This window comes from Medicago truncatula, chromosome 8 (assembly GCF_003473485.1).
Source record: "Medicago truncatula cultivar Jemalong A17 chromosome 8, MtrunA17r5.0-ANR, whole genome shotgun sequence".
In the NCBI taxonomy this organism is placed as follows: domain Eukaryota; kingdom Viridiplantae; phylum Streptophyta; class Magnoliopsida; order Fabales; family Fabaceae; genus Medicago; species Medicago truncatula.
In genome coordinates, this window is record NC_053049.1 from 11706928 (window position 1) to 11730171 (window position 23244).

Sequence of the window (23244 nt, forward strand, 5' to 3'; positions counted from 1 at the left end):
CAACCTGCGTGACTTAAGTCACGCTGCATCACTTGAACCACCTAGAACCACCGTGTTCCGAATCGTTTCCGGCCAGCACAACACAAGCTTGCTCCGTCATGGTGAGATTTTCGTTCTATTTTTTTGTTGTTTCTGTTTTTTCCTGGGCGAATTTTGATCCCCCGGTGATCTATTTGATTATGAGTTGTGATCCATGTAACATTGTGTATAATTTATGTGTTGTTTTTGATTTTGTGTTGCAATTCCTCTGATGTTTGTTTATAATAACAAGTACTATAAATCGCAAGACACAGTGCTGCAATTTTGTGTTGTTTTTTCCTCTGATGTTTGTTCATAATTCACTCCCATTCACATGCCAAAACCTTAACCTGTTCATCTCAGAATTCGTAACTCATGTTGAGGAATCCCTTCAGTAATACAAACATAGATACCATATCACTGCGTGAGTTGACTCACACGGGGGTAGTTTGGGAATTTTGGTATGAGACGAGTAAAATGTGATGGGAGAAGAGCAATTTTCTTCTATAGAAGGTTCAGAATCAAAAAGAAAGGAACATGACAATGCAGTAAGGTTGCAATCTAGTACCGGAGCACTCAATAATAGGCAACTTAAGGCATTATCAGTTTATCACAAATCACTTAAACTTTCATACTTTAACAAACGAAAGCACAAACATATCAACACTTGAAAGATCTGAAGATTACAACATGTCATAGCCTTTCAAGACCTCATACATTCCTTGTCATTGGCAAAGTACAAAAAACAATCAAAGAACCTCGGTTATATTTATGATATGTTTCAAGGCACACATTCAGAAACATAAACACAAGGGGAGAAGTTCGCTGAGTTGGGTATTTTCATAATTACAAATATTTGACAAGAAGCCATATGACAAGAACCAAACCCACTATACCAATCACTGCTAATAGCATGCACATGCACGAGCAACCTCCCTTAGTACGTTTGTTTAAAATTGCCAAGTTCTTCTGCACTCTCTGTTATCACAACAGAAACAGAAAAGGTTAGTTGCATGCAACTTCTACAATATTAACATATATCCATTCAAGAATTAAAAAAAAAAAAAAACTTAAACGGGAAAAGGTAACAAGTTAATTATTAAAAAAATAAATAAATAGTAGAAGCATTAAAAAATTAACCCATCACCCCACCAAGCCGAAAAATGACAATTTTATCTTGCAAAAAGCATCCACAGATATTCAATAATTTATAAGTTAACCTAGTTAACTATGTAAGTTTACAGTAAATTTACTTAAATTGTATCTCCTCATACAAAAAGTAACAACATTAGCCCAAATCCCCGCAGATCCATGAATGACATGGCGTAAGTTTATTGTTTTCCCCAATTAATGATTATATTCCAAAATACTGTACATCAACAAAGACAAACTGGCCTATCTTAATTCTTAGACAAAATACTTATCAGAATTAAGGAACTTAGAAACTAAACCATATAGAATTCAAAGAAATTTTTGCATGATGAAGACTAATTATTGTAAACTTTTCCAATCTCAAAAAGTTTATTTTTGATATATGCCTAAAGAAAGTTGTGGTAAGAGTGTTACCCTCAGCCGAGAATCTGTGATATCTACATGTTCGTCCAAGTCATCCTAGCAGAAAATAAAGAGATTCAATTTTCATACCCATAGAAAAACGGATCTCAAAAAATTAGCAAAGACAATTAAAATAGAATGGGAACATACAATGAGTCTAGTGTGTAGAGTCAGCTCTTCATTCACTGCCAACGCAATATGTTTTGTACTTAATACAGTCTCCTCCAATTTCTCAAGGCCCTCATCTTGTTCTGTTCGAAAAACAGCCACCAAAATCAATATCCAAAGCACAAACTATATATTTCAATGTTCACACAATTCAAAAAGAAGTTACCTTTCATAACTTGCCTTTGCAGACCAACAAGTCCATTGTTGTCCAGGCCAACAGTTCTGCTCATTGCATCTGGTTTAATTTCTGGCCCGAGCAAACTATCCCTATTTGCAAAGTTTGACATGTTCAAAGTTGAAGCCATTTGGTTAACCTTTGACCTCAAATTTGCAAGGTTGTCCTTGCGACGATTCATCTCCTTCTCAGACCTGTTTATCAGTTGACAAAGAAACGTGAAATGCATTACATCACATGCCTTTGCAGCTCAAAAGAAGACACTGACCTTATATTGATAACATATTTTCTTATCAGTATTATCACAAAAGTTTTATAGTATAATCATAAGAAAATGGTAAGGGGATAGATATGGAGAATCCCACAAAACATTTTTCAAAATAAAAAGCATCATATTACTACAGGACATTGAGTTCAGGTCCTCATTGCACTGCTGTAATAGCACCATCCTTTCTTAATCAGGATAAACACCAGCTGAATACTCACTTTACAGGGAGCTTTGACAAAAGGGATTGCAAGCTATCTAGTCGGGTCCCCAATATTGTGATCTTCCTTCTTATAGCAGATGCATGACGTTGTGTTTCTGGTCCAGATGAAGGAAATGAATTATGTTCAGAAATCATGCCACTGATATCATCGGCAAGTTTCATTGCTTCATTATATTCCTTCACCCATGAGTCTGAAGAAGATGCCATTGGCCTGAAATTAGGTGAAAAAGAAAGAAAAAATGAGAGGCAAATTATAGTGATTATATAGAAAGAAAAAAAAATCATCAATACAAGTTGTACATTTGTGCTTGTTAGATTTTACATCAAATGACACCAAAGATGAAACGAGAAAGATTCCATACAATCAACAATCTAGAAAGTACCAACAACTTGAAGTAGTATCCAGCAAAATAAAGAGCTTTTCCATTCCACGTGATTAACACGGAATGAACACTACCTGGCTAGAGAAACTCATAAAACTATGATTTGATATAGTAATTTACATAATATCTCCCACTTATGATAATTTAAAATCCATAGGTTGCAGCCTACTCAGCTGCTCAAAACAGCACCCCACACACACACACACAGACCGGCATACAAACATGCAATCAAAATTATGATAACAAAAATACTGAAAACACTCTAACACAGACACAATGGTAATTTACATTATAACGAAAACTTGCTAGACTCGACCACCAACATACATTGTCTCCAATTTAATTGCAGCTTTGACCGCAACTGAGTTCCATTAGACATTTAAAAATATAAAATATTTTCAACTTGGTAAGTAAAACACATGGCCAGCTAATATCTTGAAAAAAAAGTCAAAAATTCACAATCTATGTGTCTGCAACATTGATCCAAATAGCCTGAGAAGGGTTTTTTGCTGTTGAAAAAACCTATTGAGAGAAAAACTACCAAGCTAGGAAGACATAGCTCTTAGTTAGCTACATCGAAGGAACCAACGGCTGACAAAAGATAACTTAAGAAAATAGTTTGATTTATTTTATCTTCTGCTATAAAAATAGCATATACATAGGCGCTTACATGATAAAAATCTCATGCTATTCACATGCCTAGCTGATACAAACGTTTATTCAAACAAAGCCTTCGAAAATCTCCAATACACCTTCGAAAATTCCTCTCTCTATATCTAATAATTTATAACAAAAAAGCAAACCGGATAGAAACAGAAGCAATCCACCACATAAACCTCAACAATAACTGCCACCTCCCACCCTTGACTATCAACCATTGAACCGGGTTTCCATTTAACACCACTCCCATCAACAGACGCCAGCATCCACATCCTTCTAAACCAAAGTCAGTGATGTTAAATAACGGCTACAGAGGCACTATAGCATAGTGGAACTTGAACAAATCACCACTGTTCCGCTATAAACTATTTAGTACAGTGTGTCAAAATTTTCTACTGTCGAGATTAACAACACTTCTCAACATGAATTTTCACAAACATATCAACCTCTTAACCTAAAAAACCAAACTAATTGCCTCAACATCAAATTCATCTACTAAAATCTACATCCACCACCATCACCTTGTGATCACATAAACAATGAAAAATTACAAAATTCCAACCCATTGCAAAATCCCAAAAAAATTAACCACCTTTAACATCAAAATCATACACAAAACACAACAATTCTCCAAAAACAATCATCGACCCAAAAAGTCAAAATCATCCACACAAAAAAACACGTTTTCACCATCTCCAAAATCACAATCCAGAATTCAAAACTAAAAACAATTCAAATCACACGAAAAAACGAACAGATCGTAAAGAAGAATCAAATGTCACCTGTTAATTAAGGAGAAAAAACTTTCTCGGAATTAGGGTTTGGTAATTGAGATGAAAGAGGATCGTCGATGAGATTGATCGATACGATGTCGTTTGTTTTAGGATAGGAAGAAAGTAGCGTAACGGCGTGGTAGCACCGAGCGGCACCGTTTGTGTGACGCTGTTGTCGTTTACGAAATGTGGATGAAACGGAAAAAGTCGTCGAACGCAGCGTCGTTTATGATGTCTCTTGTGGATTGTGCTACGTCTACGCGGGTTATTTTGTTTTGTTGTATATCTCTACGATGACTGGTAAAAGTGTCACTTTTTTTTTTTTCTACAAAAAGTGGGTATTTTCATCATATACATATTATTTGGGAGCATTCTAACTATGCTAACACATTATTTGGGCTGTCTCCATTGTTAACATCTGTTTCCCACTTGCCCTAAGTCAAAAATACGCACTCTGCACCGCACGCCGTCGCTTCCCATTTCTCACTCGTCGGCGTTACTCCGTCATAGCTTCTGCCTCCGGCACCACCTCTCGTTTTGGTTGATTAAGTGAGTATTTATAAATTCTATAACTTCCTCATTCATCTATCTCCCTCTCTTTGGTTCCACCTTCCAATGTAGAAATATTTCTCTCTGGTTATGAAAAATCCCAATTCAATGCTAGGAATGAGGTATCGGCAGCCACCGTGACCGTTTTTGGTCCTTTTCACGTTGAGAACAAAAACCACAGCAAAATCGCCGTTACTGCCGTTATGGAACGCTGTTACGGGCGCGATACGCCGTTACGGCCGCAAAACACCGTTACGGACTCCGTTACAGACTTGAAAATTCAGTAATTTGAACAGGAGAAAAGGAATCGAATCTCATATTAAAAAAAAAAAACTTTTTTACACAAATGAATTACTTACTTCTCTTCCTGCTTGCGACTTGCGATTCTGGTGTTGCCGTTTCTTGCTTCTTGTTCGTTCTGCTTGCCGTTTCTTTGTTCAGGTTTGCGATTCTGTTTTTTTTTTTTGTTTTTTTTTTTGAGTGAATAAGGTTTGTTATCAAGTCAACTTGGTTACCAATACACACGCGTATGCGCCGCTTCACTCTTCATTCAATAATAATAAATTAATAATAATTAATAAGCTCCTTCTACTATACACCCATATATTTGTATGTACCAATACTCCAAATTAAAATGGCCAATAGATTTTTGACAGCATAGAACAAGTAAGTATGACTGGATTATAGAATTAGCACCACCAGACTTGTGAGTTTTGCATTTTGGGGCTTTTATTTTATGGTATAATTAATTTTAATTTGATTAAACAGAAAACAAATCATTACTTCTTCTCCTTCTTCATTGCAGTTCTTCTTCTTCATCTCCTTCATTGCAACCAGCACTCCAGTGGTCTAAATATTGAAAAGGACAGCAAAAAGAAGAAGGAGGCTACTATTTCAAGGTATCGGTTTGCATTTCGATCTCACTCCTTTTCAATTTTCACGATAATGATTTGTACGTGAGAGAGATGTTTTCACTCATCTACATGAATGTCGCTTCTCATAAATTAATGTTTTTCATTGTAATTTATTTAATAATTTCATCAACCTCGTCTTGATCTATGTGTTTATATTCTTGTAATACAATGATTTGTGTTCTTGTGTTGCTTTCAGTTTATTCGAAGTATTCCTGCGGCATTACCCCTAACAATAGCTGCATGGAGTACAGTAGAATTCCCCGGTACAGTCATTCGGGATTTGCCAACTGATCCGAGGGTCAGGAACGGCCTTTTGAAGCGCTAGTAGTTGTAGTTGTGGCCACACCAGAGAGCTACAGGTACACCTGGGGCAACAGAGCACTCACAGGCGGGGTCGGGGAATTGGACCTATTTGTAAAGGGTTATGCCTCTGTTTTTAGTCGGCTGTTTGACCAACCGCAGAAAGCCTTCACACATATTTCCTTCCTACCTCTTTCTATCATTCGGAAAAGTGGCCTAGCTAACTCTTGTATTGATCAAAGACTTGGGTAACTATTCGGTTAGCGTCTTTCACTTAATGAATCATGCCTTTTTCAAAGCATTACTATTCCTGAACCACAACTTAATAGAATTCATTCTTTAAGCCACATTTGCTGATGAAAGAACAGCAAGAACGGGTTTTTGAAAGACAAATGCAAAATGCAAAGAAAGCAATTTTTTTTTTAAATAAAGGATGTAAAGTTCAATTTTTAAATATTTAATTTTATCACATGATAAATAAAACTTTAAGATTAAAATTGAAAAATTAATAAAAATGTCAAAAAGCAATCGTTTATATATTTTCATAGTTAGCTGGCCCGTTTGTTATAGATTTTTTTTAAAATAGATTTTTGTAATGTAATATGTTTTTGTTATAATATTTTTTAAGGAAAGCTTGAAATAAAAAATTTATTTGAATAGCTTATTTTAAAATGTCATTATAAGTATTTCACCTTTTTGTTATAATTTTTTTTAAATACTAAAATTTTGAAAAAAATCTCTAAAAACAAGTTATTTCAAATAGCTTTTCATAAAAATCATTTTTGAAAGATGTCATTTTGAAAAAAATATGTGCTTTTTACTATGTAAAATCTCAAAAAATAAATATTTAAGTTAGTAAATGTCAAAATAAATATTTGAGTAAATTTCCAAAAAAATCCATTTTTAGAATTACAAAGAAAAATCTATTTCTTTTAAAAATACAAGGATCAAGAGCATTGACTTATTAATCAACTGTTGAATTATTCATTTAATACAGTGTGTCAAAATTTTCTACTGTCGAGATTAACAACACTTCTCAACATGAATTTTCACAAAGATATCAACCTCTTAACCTAAAAACCAAACTAATTGCCTCAACATCAAATTCATCTACTAAAATCTACATCCACCACCATCACCTCATGATCACAAAAACAATGAAAAATTACAAAATTCCAACCCATCGCGAAATCCCAAAAAAATTAACCACCTTTAACATCAAAATCATACACAAAACACAACAATTCTCCAAAAACAATCATCAACCCAAAAAGTCAAAATCATCCACACAAAAAAACACGTTTTCACCATCTCCAAAATCACAATCCAGAATTCAAAACTAAAAACAATTCAAATCACACGAAAAAACGAACAGATCGTAAAGAAAAATCAAATGTCACCTGTTAATTAAGGAGAAAAAACTTTCTCGAAATTAGGGTTTGGTAATTGAGATGAAAGAGGATCGTCGATGAGATTGATCGATACGATGTCGTTTTAGGATAGGAAGAAAGTAGCGTAACGGCGCGGTAGCACCGAGCGGCACTGTTTGTGTGACGCTGTTGTCGTTTACGAAATGCGGATGAAACGGAAAAAGTCATCGAACGCAGCGTCGTTTATGATGTCTCTTGTGGATTGTGCTACGTCTACGCGGGTTATGTAAAGACAATACATAATATATGTAAGGTCCGGAGTTCGAACCCCAAACACCACAAAAAATCTAAGACACTATAATATTTTTAGTTTGTCTCTTAAATATCGTGTAAATATAATTTAAAGAAAAAATAACATATATATGCAGGGACGTTTACATATTTAAACTTTCATTTTATTTTGTTTTTCTTATGATTCTCATTGTAATGCTTGCAAGAATAAGGAAGTGAAATGTTCTTCGATCTATTTTATTCTTAAAATGAAAAAAGAAATAGATATTGTAGTTAAGGACATTAATTAAAGTGTCATAACAATACTCTATCTATTACTCAAATAAAATGCATGTAACCTGGTTTTGGAAGAAAGGCCAATTTCCAAGCCTCAAAAAAATGGGCTAGACACACGAAGCGACAAAATAAGTTCATATTTTCCCTTGTCTGCCATGGTTAAACTATGAAATGAATTAATCTGTGTCATTTATCTTCAATCTAAATAACTTTTGTAACCTTTAGTATCGATGTGCACTAATCAAAACCTGTTAATTTATTTACAAATTACAACAAAAAGAATGATCCAAAACATAATAAAGAAACAATCAATAGCATACTCAAAACTATTTTCTCCCCCTCTAACTATCATCAGCTCAAATATCCAAAAGTCTTTATGCCATTCAAATGGGACAACTTTCGAATTCAAGAACTCATAGCATCTCCTCTATCTGTACTTGTGGATCAAAAGCTTCTTCTCTCATTTTAGCATGTAATTTTGTCAGAATTTCATAAATATGGTCAGATTCATCATGAATTCTATCACCTGCTACGAAACTTCGAACTTCATTCTTTAACTCCACCACACTTTGTCCAACAATCTTGTTCAACCTTTTCTCCTTTACGAGTCTCCTAAGTTTTGTAGCACTATGCCAATTTTCATCACCACAATAAATATTTGACAGAAGAATATAATACCCTGCATGATTAGCGTCTAGTGAGAAAAGATTCTTAGCTGCAACTTCCCCCATCTTTATATTCTGATGTATGCGACATGCGCCGAGTAAGGCTCCCCATATATCAGGCCCAGCTTGCATCGGCATGTTGTTAATTAAGTCCAAAGCCATATCTAACTCTCCCATTCGACCAAGAAGATCAACCATTATTGCGTAATGCTCCGAGTTTGGTTTTAATTTGTACTTGTTAACCATGATATCAAACATATTTATCCCTTCTTTAATCAAACCTGAATGACTACAAGCAGATAGAATTGAGATGAAAGTTACATTGTTAGGCTTAGTATCTGAATGATTAGCCATCTGATAAAAAAATTTCAAAGCTTCTTCTCCTTGACCGTGAAATCCATAAGCTGCAATTATTGAGCTCCAAGTAACAACATCTTTATACGTCATTCCTTTGAAAACCTTGTTAGCATCTTCTATGCTACTACATTTTGCATATACCTCTATAAGTGAAGCTCCAATAAATTGGTTATTTTCAAACCCATTTTTAATTACAAACGCATGAAAACATACAGCTTGTTGAAGAATCCCAAGTTCTGAAACAGTAGTAAGAATCTTAACAAGAGCAATAGCATCGGGTCGAGTTCCACTGGATAACATATTGCGGAAAACCCACATTGACTCGTGCACCATTCCATTGTCGGCATAGCCACTAAATAAAACAGCCCAAGCAATTACATCTTTCTTTGGCATTCTATTGAAAATATCAACTGCTTTTTCAGGTGAAAAACACTTCATGTACATGTCCATCAAAGCTGTAGAGACTGTGGTTTCCATCTCAAAACCATAATTCACTGCCAATTCATGAATCTTCATACCTTCTTCCAAATTGGAAATGCAAGCACACGCTCGCAACACACTAACCACAGTAACCCAATTGGGCTTAATTCTCTTATCTAACATTTCACTGAAAAGATCTAATGCATCAGTTTCGGCTCCATTATCAGCATAACTAGCAATCATTGTGCTCCAAGATATAATATCCTTATCAGACATCTCCCTGAACAAATTTGATGCATTTTTTATAGAACCAGTTTTTCCATATAAATGAAGCAGTGAATTGGCCAAACACAGCTTATTGTCTAAACCCTTTCTTTTCACGAAGCCATGAACACTTCTCCCAAGCTTAAAATTAGATAACTGAGCACAAGCAGAAGCAACACTAACAAGGGTCACTGGATCAGGACTCACTTTCTCCGAGACAACCATTCGGGAGAAAAAGGCAAGCGCAAGTTCTGGACTACCACTCTGCTCATAACCACTAACAATTGAAGTCCATAAAACAACATCAGGTTTCGGATACTCCATAAAAACCTCCACAGCATCATTCATTTGACCACATTTAGTATATAAATCAATCAAGGCAGACCCAACAAACATGTCATTGTCTATCCTCACCTTTTTGAGAAACCCATGAATCATCTTACCCAATAAAAGCTTCCGCAAACCCGCACATGATTTCAAGGCAATAGATACCGAGTAATTGTCGGGTTTTTCTTCAATCGATACAGAACAAACGTTCTTCATTTGACAGAATAAAGACAGCGTCTCTACCCATTCTCCCTCGAAACAATAACTCCTAAGCAAAGCATTCCATAGGTAAACAGTTTTGTGAGGCGTTTCTTGAAACAGCTTATGCGCATGGTGAATTGATGCATATCTAGCATAAAGAACATTGAGCTTGGTAACAATGAAACTATCATGAACAAGACCGACTTTCAAACACTGTGAGTGCAACTGTGAAATTGATAACTTACTGCAACAAGTTTCCAATAACTTCACTAAAAGGTTCCTCCTTTCCATAAGGTATTCATCTTACTTGTTTCATTCAAATTTATTATTACATCTCAATCACTAATCTTCCTTTTCTGTGGCACTAGCAGCATGTCCTGTTGAGCAAATAGTGATATAAAATGATGTTAGGAAATTGTGGTCTCTCATTTTATTATTTTCCACTACAATTTATGAAGAATATAAAATCATTACCTAATCATGCTAGCCTAAAACCATCATTGAATTCATGATAAACCTCCCTGATTCATCACTTGTTGTCATGCTCAAAGTTTCTAAAATACTAAAAATTATATACTCTCACTTCTTAACCTACGCTAATTTCTTCCAAGACATTTAGGAACCCAATTAGGGTCTAATAATGTGTCACTTAACTCTTTTAAGTTCATTGGTTGTTTCCATTATTATATCAATTCATCCATTCAGTAATGATCAAAACTTTCCAAAACAAATAGTGGATCCACACAATGTTGTCAAATGAAGGCTATAGCACTATAGCATAGCAGAATTTGAACAAATCACTATTACTCTACAATCTGCTTTAAGGTACAGAGTGTTGTCAAATAGCCGCTATTGCAGCACTATAGCGCGGTAGCATAGCGGAATTTTAACAAAAATTTATACGCAATTAACAAACATCACATATTTGATATTACATACTCACAGTCACATCCATCAGAGACAAGAAAATTGACATTCCACACAAATGCACATTACTTACACATAATTCATAGAAATGTATATATACTCATTGAATAAGGTCATCATAACCACACATTTCATCGCCAATTTCATGTACAAACACATAATTCAAGATTACATCATCATGCATGTTTTATTGTGTCAGTAAAACCAATTTGTCCTATATGAATGTCCGAAACTAATTTAAGTATTTTTTTTTTTTTTACAATTAAATTGGGCAGCGAAAAAACTGTGATAAACCAAATTGGTTAGTGTTACAAAATACAGAACAAAATTATAACAAAAACTTCCCAAATTAAATGAGAGATATTTCAGAGAGTAATATAAAAGCATTGAATTGGGATTTTTCATAATCAGAGAGAAATATTTCTACATTGGAAGATGGAACCAAAGAGAGGGAGATAGATGAATGAGGAAGTTATAGAATTTAGGCTTAATGATGTGATTAGTCCTTGCAATTAGGCGTCGTTTAAAAATTCGTCCCTGTAATTGTTAATCCTGGCAATTTAGCCTTGCAATTGTTAATCATTTAAAATTTCGTCCCTCTCCCACTTAATCACTGCCACGCCACATGAAATTCCAAATTTACCCCTGGGTTTCCAATTCTTTCTTTAATATTTTGTCCTCTTCTTAAGGGCAAAATTGGAATTTCATGTGTGACAGTGATTGCCACGTCATCAAATTAGTGACGTGGCAGTGATTAAGTTGGTCCAAGGACCAAATTTTAAATGATTAACAATTGCAAGGCTAAATTGCCAGGATTAGCAATTACAGGGACGAATTTTTAAATGACGCCTAATTGCAAGGACTAATCACATCATTAAGCCTAGAATTTATAAATACTCAATTAATTAACCAAAACGAGAGGTGGTGCCGGAGGCAGAAGCTATGACGGAGTAACGCCGACGAGTGAGAAACGGGAAGCGACGGCTTGCGGTGCAGAGTGCGTATTTTTGACTTAGGGCAAGTGGGAAACATACGTTAACAATGGAGACAGCCCAAATAATGTGTTAGCATAGTTAGAATGCTGCTATTCACCCAAATAATATGTATATGATGAAAATACCCACTTTTTGTAAAAAAAAAAAAAAAAAAAAAGTGACACTTTTACCTGTCAACATAGAGATATACAACAAAACAAAATAACCCGCATAGACGTAGCACAATCCACAAGAGACATCATAAACGACGCTGCGTTCGACGACTTTTTCCGTTTCATCCACATTTCGTAAACGACAACAGCGTCACACAAACGGTGTTGCTCGGTGCTACCGCGCCGTTACGCTACTTTCTTCCTATCCTAAAACGACATCGTATCGATCAATCTCATCGACGATCCTCTTTCATCTCAATTACCAAACCCTAATTCCGAGAAAGTTTTTTCTCCTTAATTAACAGGTGACATTTGATTCTTCTTTGCGATCTGTTCGTTTTTTCATGTGATTTGAATTGTTTTTAGTTTTGAATTCTGGATTGTGATTTTGGAGATGGTGAAAACGTGTTTTTTTGTGTGGATGATTTTGACTTTTTGGGTTGATGATTGTTTTTGGAGAATTGTTGTGTTTTGTGTATGATTTTGATGTTAAAGGTGGTTAATTTTTTTGGGATTTTGCGATGGGTTGGAATTTTGTAATTTTTCATTGTTTATGTGATCATGAGGTGATGGTGGTGGATGTAGATTTTAGTAGATGAATTTGATGTTGAGGCAATTAGTTTGGTTTTTTAGATTAAGAGGTTGATATCTTTGTGAAAATACCTGTCGGTGAGTTCAGATAGGTCCCAGAACACAGTGCCCGTATACTTCTTGCCAATGTCGACGGGATCAACATGTTACCGTAAGAAAAGAAGAAAAAAACAGTAATTGGGTTATCACAAACAAAATCTATTGAGAAGGAGTACTGCTGTGCCTTGATTGAAGATGCCGGTAACAATCCAGGATATTTTTAAAAATCTCCAAAATTCCACAAGTTAATTGATTTTTACGGACTCAAGGTTTCAAAAAACAGACCGGTACCGGGATTGCGGCCGTTACAAATCGGTATCGGCAGCCACCGTGACCGTTTTTGGTCCTTTTCACGTTGAGAACAAAAATCACAGCAAAATCGCCGTTACGGAACGCTGTTACGGGCGCGATACGCCGTTACGGCCGCAAAACACCGTTACAGACTTGAAAATTCAGTAATTTGAACAGGAGAAAAGGAATCGAATCTCATATTAAAAAAAAAGCACAAGAATACAAGAACAGGAGAAGAAGGAATCTGAATCTTATCTTTTTTACACAAATGAATTACTTACTTCTCTTCCTGCTTGCGATTTGCGATTCTGGTGTTGCCGTTTCTTGCTTCTTGTTCGTTCTGCTTGCCATAAATTAATGTTTTTCATTGTAATTTATTTAATAATTTCATCAGCCTCGTCTTGATCTATGTGTTTTTATTCTTGTAATACAATGATTTGTGTTCTTGTGTTGCTTTCCTCGTAGACATTGGAGGTTATAATAATGTGTATTTTTTTAACATGATTTAGCCTTTTTTTCTATCTTGTTTTTTTTTTTTTTGTTCATTTTATTTAATTTTGATTTAACTTAATTTGTTATTATTTGAGTCTTATTGAAATTACATTTCCATATTGAAATAAAAAAAAATTGAATTATGATGAGATATTTGCAAAATTGGTTGTAATCAGTGGAGGGGAAGAAGAATGAAGATATGGTGGCTGTTTAATTTGGGAAAGGGAAGTTCTTTCCCACCATGAAAAAGTCCCCCTTTTCAGGACAGGTATAGGTTGGTAACCGGTTTAGGAAAAGAAAAAATTAAAATTAAATTGTTTTTTTAATGTTGTTTTTAATTTTTCTGGTGTACCTCACCCCATTTACTACTCTATCACCTGAATTCCATAACTGTAGCCTGAGGTATAAGCTGGTAAGCTGATTTCTTTTCCAGATCTGACACTGAAACATAACAAATTCAAGTTGGAAATAAACTTAATCTTAAGTACATGTTTTCATAGGTTGAGCGACCTCCCTTCAAAGACAAAACATCAATATTCTCCCGTCAATGGCAGAAGCATTAGAGAAAGTTTGTTGTTGAATCAGTCAACCATGTATGTGCTGATGTATGTTGCTGCTGAGTTTGCACACTAAATATCTTTGCACAGTACAATTTGCACCTCCATTGTCTCTTGTTTATCTCTATTTCAACCACATTTCCTATGTGAACGTCTAGTTCTCATGGTTGTTCTCTGCCACTCTGGTTCTGTTCTTAGGATGATGCTCCTATTTACTTTCATGGTGGTTGAAGAAGTATAAATTTTAGGAACAAAATTATAGGGGGAGTAATTTTCTCTTTTTAAGTTTAATTTGATTGAATATAGTAAGAAAGTAAAAAATAGAAGATGAAACTGATAAAAAAATTGATGCATAGTTCTTAAGTTTAATTGTTTTTTTATCATTTTAATTATGGCTTCACCTCTTTTCATTATTTTGTTTGTGCTTTAAGTTTTTAAAAACTTAGAGGAGTATGAGATGGTAAGTGAAGAACAACAACATTGTGACCCTGTGAAGTAGGTTCGGAGAGAGAGGAAAAAGAATGAGGTGGGGTCCACATTTTATTACAAAAAATACAATAAATCAAAAAAATGCAAAATTGATATTTAATCATTTGGTAGGGTCAGCTTTTTTGTTACACAATAACCATCAAAAAATATCAACAATTACTAGGTAATTAATCTTGGCCATCCAAATAAAGAACTATTATATCAATGGCTAAAAGTGCAACTTTTCTATCATAGGAAAAAACTATCCTTTCCTAAATTAAACGCCACCTGAAGATATTTGTGTCTTATTGTTAATTTTCTTTTGGATGTTCTGTTTCTATTTGGAAGAGAAGTTGAAGCAGTATCCAATTGTCTAATCTTGCCACCACCGTTAGAATTTCGTTCATCCCATATAAAACCATTATTCTTATTATTAGATACTCTTTCTTTATTGTTGGTCTAATGAGGTTAGACCGAAAAAGCTTAGACAAGGTTTTGGTTTAATTTGGCATGCCGTAATTTGGGTGATTTGGAAGGTGAGAAATGAGATGATTTTCAAGAATGGTGTAACTGATGTAGAGGATATGGTGGAGAAAATTAAGGTTCAATCTTGGGTTTGGAGTTTATCCCAGTTGTAAATTCCGTCATTTCTATTTTATGAGTGGTGTTGGAACCCGTGGGGATTGTCTAATTCGGTTGTTTTTTTTCGTCTTAGTTGTTATGTGTTGGGCGTGCAAGTAGTCTGATATGGGGATATCTGTTAGTTTGTTTCTGAGACAGGGGCGTTGTTTTCTTTTCCCCTTGCCCTGTTGGTGGTGTTTATAGGCAGCTGTTTTTAGTGGTGTTGTTGTGCTTTTATCCCTGTTCCATACCGTTTGTGGTGTTGTGGATTTGGCTAATTGCTTTCTGGTGTATTGGCTATTTGCATTGTATTCTTGTGTCCCTAGCTGCTTATCTTAAGTGGTGTTGGGCTTATAATATATTTCGGTGTTCAAAAAAAAAAAAACTCTTTCTTTATCTCGATGCCAGTTCAAGTACCAAACAAAGCTTTCCGAGATTGAAAACCCTTACCACATTCTTTGCACAATTTGTCCAAAACAACATCAGAACAAAAGAGTCTTCATCAAGTGACCTCTTTTTCCAAGTTTATTTGGTTGAATTCTCTCCAAGACCATAATATCCTTCTGAACAACCTTCTTCATTCATTGTTATTACAACGACAACATACTCGTCATCATCATGATAATTCGTTTTTACATGATGATCACATGACCTCACAGAATTTGCAGACGTGTTTAATCACTTTGTGATTATTGTTTCTGACAGTGTTGCCTCTGAGATCAAGTCTACGTTTGAGGGATTGAGGACCAAATTTGAGAAGGAAACGTAGATTCGAAATCAGTTTAGAATGTGCTAGCATTTAGGCTCTTATTTGTTATTTATTTTTCTGGTTCGCTTTACTGAGGGTATTGTTGTTTCAATGTTAGACAAACTTTTTCTAAGGCATTTTTAAAGTGTTCCAGAGAGGTTTGTGAAAAACAAATTGGTTATCTTCCAAGTCTTCTATCTCATGCTCAACCTATGAACGTCTAAAACATATTTGTTCTTTTTTGTGTTTGGTTTATTTTTAGAATCTTCGAAAATAATGCATAAATATACTACATTTTGGTTCCAAATAGCTAACATATTTGATTGGGATTTGGTTTAACATGACAGAAACATATAGTAATTTACTAACTGCCCCTAAGTAAAGATACACATGCTTTTACATTTGTAGGCTTGTAGCATGCTTACTATTCTCTCCATATGGCTTTTTTTTTTTTAATACTATTTGATGGGACTGTTTGGAATTGTAATAATTATTCTGAATATATCTATCTGTTTGTTGGGTATGTTTGGTTTGGTCTCTTCATTATGTATCTCTTGGTTAATTTAAACTTTAAAGTTGGTCAATCATCTCTTTAATGAACTTATGTGTTGATAACATTTTATTTTTAATTCAGTATTTCTACTAATAATAACCAGATGATTTTATAGGTTCCAAAACCTTTCATGTAGCGCCTTCAAGGGGTGTTAAAGGATGAGTCAAGATTTTGGTTAAGAATTCCAAGGAGCAAACATGACAACTAACCAGATGCCTCAGTGAACCGTGCACACATTCTTCATAACTTAAGGAACCTTAACTCAGAGAACTTGAAAGCCGTATAATTCATTCATCAATTTCTTGGAAGACTCTCAAATTTCTTTGTTTTATAGGTTTGAATTTGTAATGTGTACATCTCTTATCGAGATTAGATCAATATATATTATAAATAAATTAAATTACTCTGATCGAGACTAGATCAATATATATTGTTATTAATAAATAAATAAAGAGTAAATAGTCAATTACCCTCCTGAAATTGTAACTTTCGTCAAAAATCCCCCTGAATTTTGCAAAATGTCAAAAACCCCCCTGAAATTGTCAAGCGTCTGTCAATTACCCCCCTCCGTTAATTTCCTCCATCCAACATGCTGATGTGGCCGTTAACTGCCACGTGGCACTGACACATGGTCAAAAAAGTCATGCCACGTCATAGGGGGGTAATTGACTATATTTATTTATTTTTGAAAAAAATCTGATTTTTTTTTTTTGAAAAAAATCTGATTTTTTTTTTTAAATGTGATTTTTTTTTCTTTTCATAATTAACATCTGTGCCACCCACTGAACATGCAAATACCCCCCTGAAATTAAACATTTATGAGCAAATACCACCCTCAAATTTAAAATTTATGTAGCAAATATCCCCTCAAATTTATAACTTATATGCAAACATCCTTTCCAAATGTAAAACTTATATGAAAATTACACCTTGAATCATAAAACTTTAATGGTTAAGTAAAACTTATTCTTAATCTATAATTTACTATATCTCTAATAACAATAAAAAAGAAAAAAAAAATCACATCTTTAAAATAACATGGAAACAGAGATGCATATGCATCAAAATGTTGTGTTTTGAGAGCAAATAATTGCAAATCCTACAGAAAAAAAAATTAACAAGGATTTGACCAAGACATATATATAATATATGAAGGTAAATTTGGTAGTTATGGCAAAGTGTAATTACAGCGGGAAGTTAAATTTTCTCCAACAACAAAAGTGTAATGGCAATAATTTGTCATCATTTCGAGCAACACCATTAGGCCTTAACAGATAGAGAACTAGTGGTGTGTTCGGTGGGAACCCCTGAAGGAGCATAACTAGAAATATTCCCAAGCTCTTGGCCAAAAAACAATTCTACGTGAGCCTACACACAACCATCCATTCATGCACCAATAACCTCTCCCCCTTTGTTTTATTTTAAAGATGTGATTTTTTTTCTTTTTTATTGTTATTAGAGATATAGTAAATTATAGATTAAGAATAAGTTTTACTTAACCATTAAAGTTTTATGATTCAAGGTGTAATTTGCATATAAGTTTTACATTTGAAGAGGATGTTTGCATATAAGTTATAAATTTGAGGGGATATTTGCTACATAAATTTTAAATTTGAGGGTGGTATTTGCACATAAATGTTTAATTTCAGGGGGTATTTGCATGTACAGTGGGTGGCACAAATGTTAATTATGAAAAGAAAAAAAAAATCAGATTTAAAAAAGAAAAAAAATCAGATTTTTTCCAAAAAAAAATAAAATATAGTCAATTACCCCCCTATGACGTGGCATGACTTTTTTGACCATGTGTCAGTGCCACGTGGCAGTTAACGGCCACATCAGCATGTTGGATGGAGGAAATTAACGGAGGGGGGTAATTGACAGACGCTTAACAATTTCAGGGGGGTTTTTGACATTTTGCAAAATTCAAGGGGGTTTTTGACGAAAGTTACAATTTCAGGGGGGTAATTGACTATTTACTCAATAAATAAAATTACATTTGATGTCAGATTCTACAAGTAGTTTAACATTTCCTTAAGGATGTTAATTGAAATGCCAAGTGCTTTTAAGGTTGTTAATTGAAATGCTAAGTGCTAGTACGTGATAATTAAATTGAAGTGTGTACTGATTCTAGGTTTCTTGTACTACTGAGCTTAAGATCTATGCACTATTGAAGAATAGCATTTCTCTAGTTTCCGAAAAGAGTGTTCTATTCTTAATAATAGTGTAGACAGCAAACAACGAAATAGGCCGAAACAGAAGTTGCAGCAGCATCATACAGCTTACTGCCACACCTAAACCACCAAAAAAACGCCAATATGGACCCTAAAGGCAATCCCAGCCGAGGCACAGACAAACCATAGCAGAAAAACCAACATTGGCCTGCTACAACTGCTGAACCAGCAGCCAACAATACCAATCGGACACCAAAACCATAGCAGAAAAAACCAGCAGCCGAGGGACAGACAAACCATAGCAGAAAAATCAAAAGTGGCCTGCCATAACTTCTGGACCAGCAGCCCACAACGCCAAACGGACACCAAAACAGTCACTTTCTTTAATTTTTAGTTTCAGCTTGGTCTCTTAACATCTAAAAGTTTCAATCCTGACCCTTATTTTTATGTTTTGTTCCCTTGTGTTATAAAAGTTATACCACTGTGGCCATTTTTAACACAATATAAAAAATAAAAAAATAAAAAAAACCAGATTGAAACTAAAAAGTAAGACAAGAAATCCAATTAATTTTTTTTTAAGTTAAGCGACCAAAGTTAAAGTTTAAAAATAAATTAAGGGACAAACATGTATTTTAGGCTTTTTAGCCATCTTTCTGCTATAGTATTTGCAGGTAACTTTGGTTTTCATTGAGTGGGTCAGCATAATTAGTAAGGAGAACTTTTACTGATAAAACCGAATGTTAAGAGGTAAGTCTTTAAAATTTGGTTTACTCACTGTCACTGAAAATATCACATGTTACCACAAACACCATTATACAAATGACATCCACAAACTCAGTATAGATGAAATCATATCTAACAAAACCAACAAAAAAACTAAACGGAGACGTGAAATTTAAAAAGCTTCCAACTTAAACAATTCAAGCAAATCTGTCTAGGCTAAACTGCCAAATCAAACCATTCAAATAAAATTGTCTAGATTTTTCAAAATAAAATAAAATAAAATTGTCTAGTCTGATATGGCAAATTAAAACATTGAAATAAATTAGTCCAAGCTGAAGTGCCGAATTAAAGCAAAGTCATGTGATTTTTTGCAGATCCATCCACCATTTGAGAGTTGAATCCTTTTTTTCTTCCACATTCTTCCAGTGTTCGCATGCTTTTTCAGTGATTTTACTCATCTTTATATTGTAAATGCTATGAACCAAATCAATGGCAAGTTTAACCCTTGTATCTGGATAAACCTGATAACAATGCACACATTAAAATGTTAGATTTAATATAGCAACTATTCCACAACTTATATCATGTTGCACCAAGTGTTTCCTAATAAAAAAAAAGTTAACCACAAAAACTAATAAACTTTAAAGTTGCAAGCCAGAAAAATATAATTTATTGTGAATTATAAATTTGTTTGAAGTTGACAGAAAAAATATTCAGAAGGTGCTTACTTCTACACAGTTGTAGTCATTTTTCCTATCACATTCTTTCATCCAAGCAGCAACCCAGACTCCGGAGTCGTTACTAAAAATCAAGAATAGAAATGAGAAGACTAGCAGTAGATTTATTCACCATAATGTAAGAAGAGTAAGTGAATGAAACTTACGATCCATATCTCTGACTTAGGAGTCCTCTGGGTTCAACAACTGAGAAATTGGAGATAATGCGCTTCTCTAAATTGATTCCGCAATCATAATATGAATTCTCCAAAAACATTTCTTCCAAAAATATTGACTGTATAGTATTGTTAACTTTAGTATCTGTTAGAAAAGAGAAGGGAAAATTGAAAAATAATGAGTTATAAATACCATTATCAAGACATCTCTATGTCTAAGCAGCTTTCTTCCATCACACCTTTCGAACGTCCTCTATTCTTCCCATGAAGGCATTCTGAAAAAACTCCATGTCAGCCTTAGGATTGTGCATCCAGTCAAGTGCATGTTGCTTTCAAGTGAAACAAAAAAAAGTTAAACGTGAATGAAATAAAAGACTTTATAAATTTTGTAATTATAGTAAAATGAAACATAAAATATGTAGAGTATGTACCGCAAAATTTGCTAGTAGGTACCACAAAGATGGTGTTCCACCACATCTTTGTTGGTATGTTAGTTTACAACACACTAAATTAATGACCTATACAGTAACCAGAAAACCAATTATACATGCTCAGTTAAAGTTAACTATATATAAAATAGTATTATGCAATTTATAACTAACCGCTTGGTCAACCGGAGAATCAGGCATCAGAGTCTTAAGGGTTTTCCGGTATCCCACGACCCAAGTTCACTTTGTGCCAGTATTTCCTCCCTGTGTAAGTGTCAGGAACACATGTTGACGATGAAAATAAATAGTTGTACGAATTTTACTAAATAAAAATAACATACCCATGACGATTTTCATCATCAGCAATAAATAGGTAAGCTGCCATATATGCTTCCATATCATTCTTAACCACATGCGGGAATGGATGGATTGAAAGAGGAAAATACTGAAGAAAAAAATACAAATTCATATTAAACTAAATTACATAGCATAATTAATGATTAAAATTATAGTCAAGTGGAAATGATTACCTCCGGGATATTAACACCTTCTGTAATCCCTTCAAATTCAGTTGGATTCATTGGGTGGTAGTCAGTATAGCAATCCCTTCAAGATAATTGGAATGATAATTTGACATATTAGATAATTTTTCATTCTCTAAGTTGGATGCTAAAAACACTTATTTAGTCTTTACTATTTTCACTTATCTATACCCCCTACTTGTTCAAAAGAAAATATAGTAAACCAACCTGTATTGTTTTTTATATCATTTATAGAACATAATTTCATTTTCTATATTAGTTTTGTCAATACTACATTAATACCTTCATACTAAATACCGCCAAACTTCCTATACAACAAGCAAATGAACTGAAATCATATTTAATATGAAGGGATGTTAAAGAAACCTGACACAGGTGTTGATACTACATTAATACCTTCATACTCAATTCAGCTTTAATGTCTTTCTTCTCTTGATCTGTCGGTTTTTCACACAAGCCAACTGAATTCCTCTGGATTTGTGGGCTATTGGACCTCATACCTTCTTCAGCCATGGTTGAGTTTGTTGTTTTGTTCAGAGAATTAGAAGTTAGAAGAAACTGTGTTTGTAGAGCACGTTCACTTCTTTTGTTGCTAATAGGAAACTGTCCCACTCAACTACCCAAGTAATTGTTTCTGTTCTTCTCTTATAGAACACGATCTTTTTCTTTATACTGCCTCCTTGGTTTTTTTCTCCTTTGCCTTCTTCTTGGAATTCATAAAATACTTATTAATCAAATAAAAATATATATTAGTTAAATAAAAAAATATCAATTGCATTCATATAGCAAACTTACGATTTTAAATACAAATAATAATTTGAAATGGATTAAAATAATTTAAAATAAATATATTTAGTGGTTATAAATGTAATTTACAAAAAAAAATGTATTTTTATGTCATTTTATATTTACAACAACTAAATTTATCAAACACGTTAATTTTAGGATGTGTTTGATAAGGACTAAAAGCTAGCTTATGGCCCGAGTTTGATTTCACATATCTTTAAGTGTGCGGACTATCTTTCCAAACAAATTATGTTTTATGAGTTTGAGTTTGATTTCACTCGAATTATCTCTTTCTATTTGTAGATATTTTATTTATCTATAATATTTAATAGACTTCAGCTCAAGATCCTCATTATTACTTATCAGTTATCACATACAACGCTACGTTATATTCAAAAAGATCGTCAACATTGACTTCATTTCAGTTCCATTAGTATCTTTCATTCATGACATAATTTACCGAGATCTCTTTATTTTCATAAATTGCAGGTACCTAATCGGTTCTTCTGGAACTTAAATATCAATTATGCTATACGATTCTTTTAGAGTTTTCAAGGTTATCTTTCGTTTAACTCATTTTCTTCTTCGAGGCTTTTTATATTTGTCGATTGATCTACCATGCTTCGTGCACGGCTGACTTGTTTGCAATATTAGATTATCTGACATGAATATCTATTTCGTTTGGTGTAAGATAATGGAATGCTTGCCTTTCTCAATACCGAATAGAATGTATATATACAAGTGTAGGTCAACTATCTAATTATGTTACAACATAATTACAGGGAAATCATTAAAACTAATTATGACAAATATTCTATTCTATCATTTGGAGCATTGGTTGCTGATATTCGATTTTTTTTTTCAATTTTACAAATGTGTTATATCTTGAGGATCACGATGAAACAATAATATTTCCTTTAGTATCTTTCATTCATGACATAATTTACCGAGATCTCTATATAGTATACTTTTTTATATGAGTTAGGATCCATTGGCACCAGGTGTCAACGGATTCGTTGACACCAAATCTTGTCCACACAATTTTCTGATCTAACGGCAAACATATATTCACTTTAGTTGTTAACATACGGACTCAGCAGTGGATAACAGAAACC

The 23244-nt window shown here is 33.9% G+C and overlaps 3 protein-coding genes and 1 long non-coding RNA gene across 8 annotated transcripts; 1 reads left to right on the forward strand and 3 right to left on the reverse strand.

The window, feature by feature from the left end:
- Positions 1-624: 624 nt before the first annotated feature.
- Positions 625-5284, reverse strand: LOC25500903 (syntaxin-52). 2 transcript variants are annotated; one of them, XM_013589403.3, is made up of 6 exons: positions 5128-5284; positions 2402-2614; positions 1907-2109; positions 1723-1823; positions 1585-1629; positions 625-996 (listed from the first exon to the last, which is right to left on the reverse strand). In XM_013589403.3, exons 2-6 carry the CDS (start codon positions 2608-2610, stop codon positions 865-867), a joined length of 690 nt encoding a protein of 229 aa, XP_013444857.1. In that variant the 5' UTR covers positions 2611-2614; positions 5128-5284; the 3' UTR covers positions 625-864. The 2 variants fall into 2 exon arrangements, with proteins under 2 accessions (XP_013444857.1, XP_024628337.1); XM_024772569.2 differs by lacking the exon at positions 5128-5284 and adding an exon at positions 4229-4389.
- A 2802-nt stretch (positions 5285-8086) lies between these two features.
- LOC25500904 (putative pentatricopeptide repeat-containing protein At3g01580) lies at positions 8087-13605 on the reverse strand. 3 transcript variants are annotated; one of them, XM_024772566.2, is made up of 2 exons: positions 10628-11614; positions 8087-10530 (listed from the first exon to the last, which is right to left on the reverse strand). In XM_024772566.2, the coding sequence occupies exon 2, from the start codon at positions 10442-10444 to the stop codon at positions 8333-8335; it is 2112 nt and encodes a 703-aa protein (XP_024628334.2). In that variant the 5' UTR covers positions 10445-10530; positions 10628-11614; the 3' UTR covers positions 8087-8332. The 3 variants fall into 3 exon arrangements, with proteins under 3 accessions (XP_024628334.2, XP_024628335.2, XP_013444858.2); XM_024772567.2 differs by lacking the exon at positions 10628-11614 and having other exon boundaries at positions 8087-10301; positions 10399-10524; XM_013589404.3 differs by lacking the exon at positions 10628-11614 and adding an exon at positions 13430-13605 and having other exon boundaries at positions 8173-10530.
- Positions 13606-13743: 138 nt separating this feature from the next.
- Positions 13744-14453, forward strand: LOC120577630 (uncharacterized). The gene is made up of 2 exons (XR_005643599.1): positions 13744-14052; positions 14141-14453. It is a non-coding gene; the product is annotated as an uncharacterized lncRNA (long non-coding RNA).
- A 5241-nt stretch (positions 14454-19694) lies between these two features.
- Positions 19695-21993, reverse strand: LOC25500905 (uncharacterized). Of its 2 annotated transcripts, XR_003007454.2 has the most exons (9): positions 21740-21993; positions 21332-21407; positions 21143-21246; positions 20976-21065; positions 20805-20891; positions 20567-20702; positions 20365-20492; positions 20210-20282; positions 19695-20002 (listed from the first exon to the last, which is right to left on the reverse strand). XR_003007454.2 is itself a non-coding variant. In XM_039829602.1 (4 exons), exons 1-4 carry the CDS (start codon positions 20567-20569, stop codon positions 19838-19840), a joined length of 369 nt encoding a protein of 122 aa, XP_039685536.1. In that variant the 5' UTR covers positions 20570-20791; the 3' UTR covers positions 19695-19837. The 2 variants fall into 2 exon arrangements, 1 of the variants encoding a protein (XP_039685536.1); XM_039829602.1 differs by lacking the exons at positions 20805-20891; positions 20976-21065; positions 21143-21246; positions 21332-21407; positions 21740-21993 and having other exon boundaries at positions 20567-20791.
- Positions 21994-23244: the final 1251 nt, after the last annotated feature.

Coding starts and splice junctions, on each gene's coding strand:
- LOC25500903 (XM_013589403.3), bottom strand. CDS start 2,610: ATGGCATCTTCTTCAGACTCATGGGTGAAGGAATATAATGAAGCAATG. Junction 2,110..2,401: donor TTGTCAAAGCTCCCTGTAAA/GTGAGTATTCAG, acceptor ACTGATAAACAG/GTCTGAGAAGGAGATGAATC. Junction 997..1,584: donor TCACAGATTCTCGGCTGAGG/GTAACACTCTTA, acceptor TTGTGATAACAG/AGAGTGCAGAAGAACTTGGC.
- LOC25500904 (XM_024772566.2), bottom strand. CDS start 10,444: ATGGAAAGGAGGAACCTTTTAGTGAAGTTATTGGAAACTTGTTGCAGT.
- LOC25500905 (XM_039829602.1), bottom strand. Junction 20,283..20,364: donor CTAAGTCAGAGATATGGATC/GTAAGTTTCATT, acceptor CTTGATTTTTAG/TAACGACTCCGGAGTCTGGG. Junction 20,003..20,209: donor ATGACTACAACTGTGTAGAA/GTAAGCACCTTC, acceptor CATTGTTATCAG/GTTTATCCAGATACAAGGGT.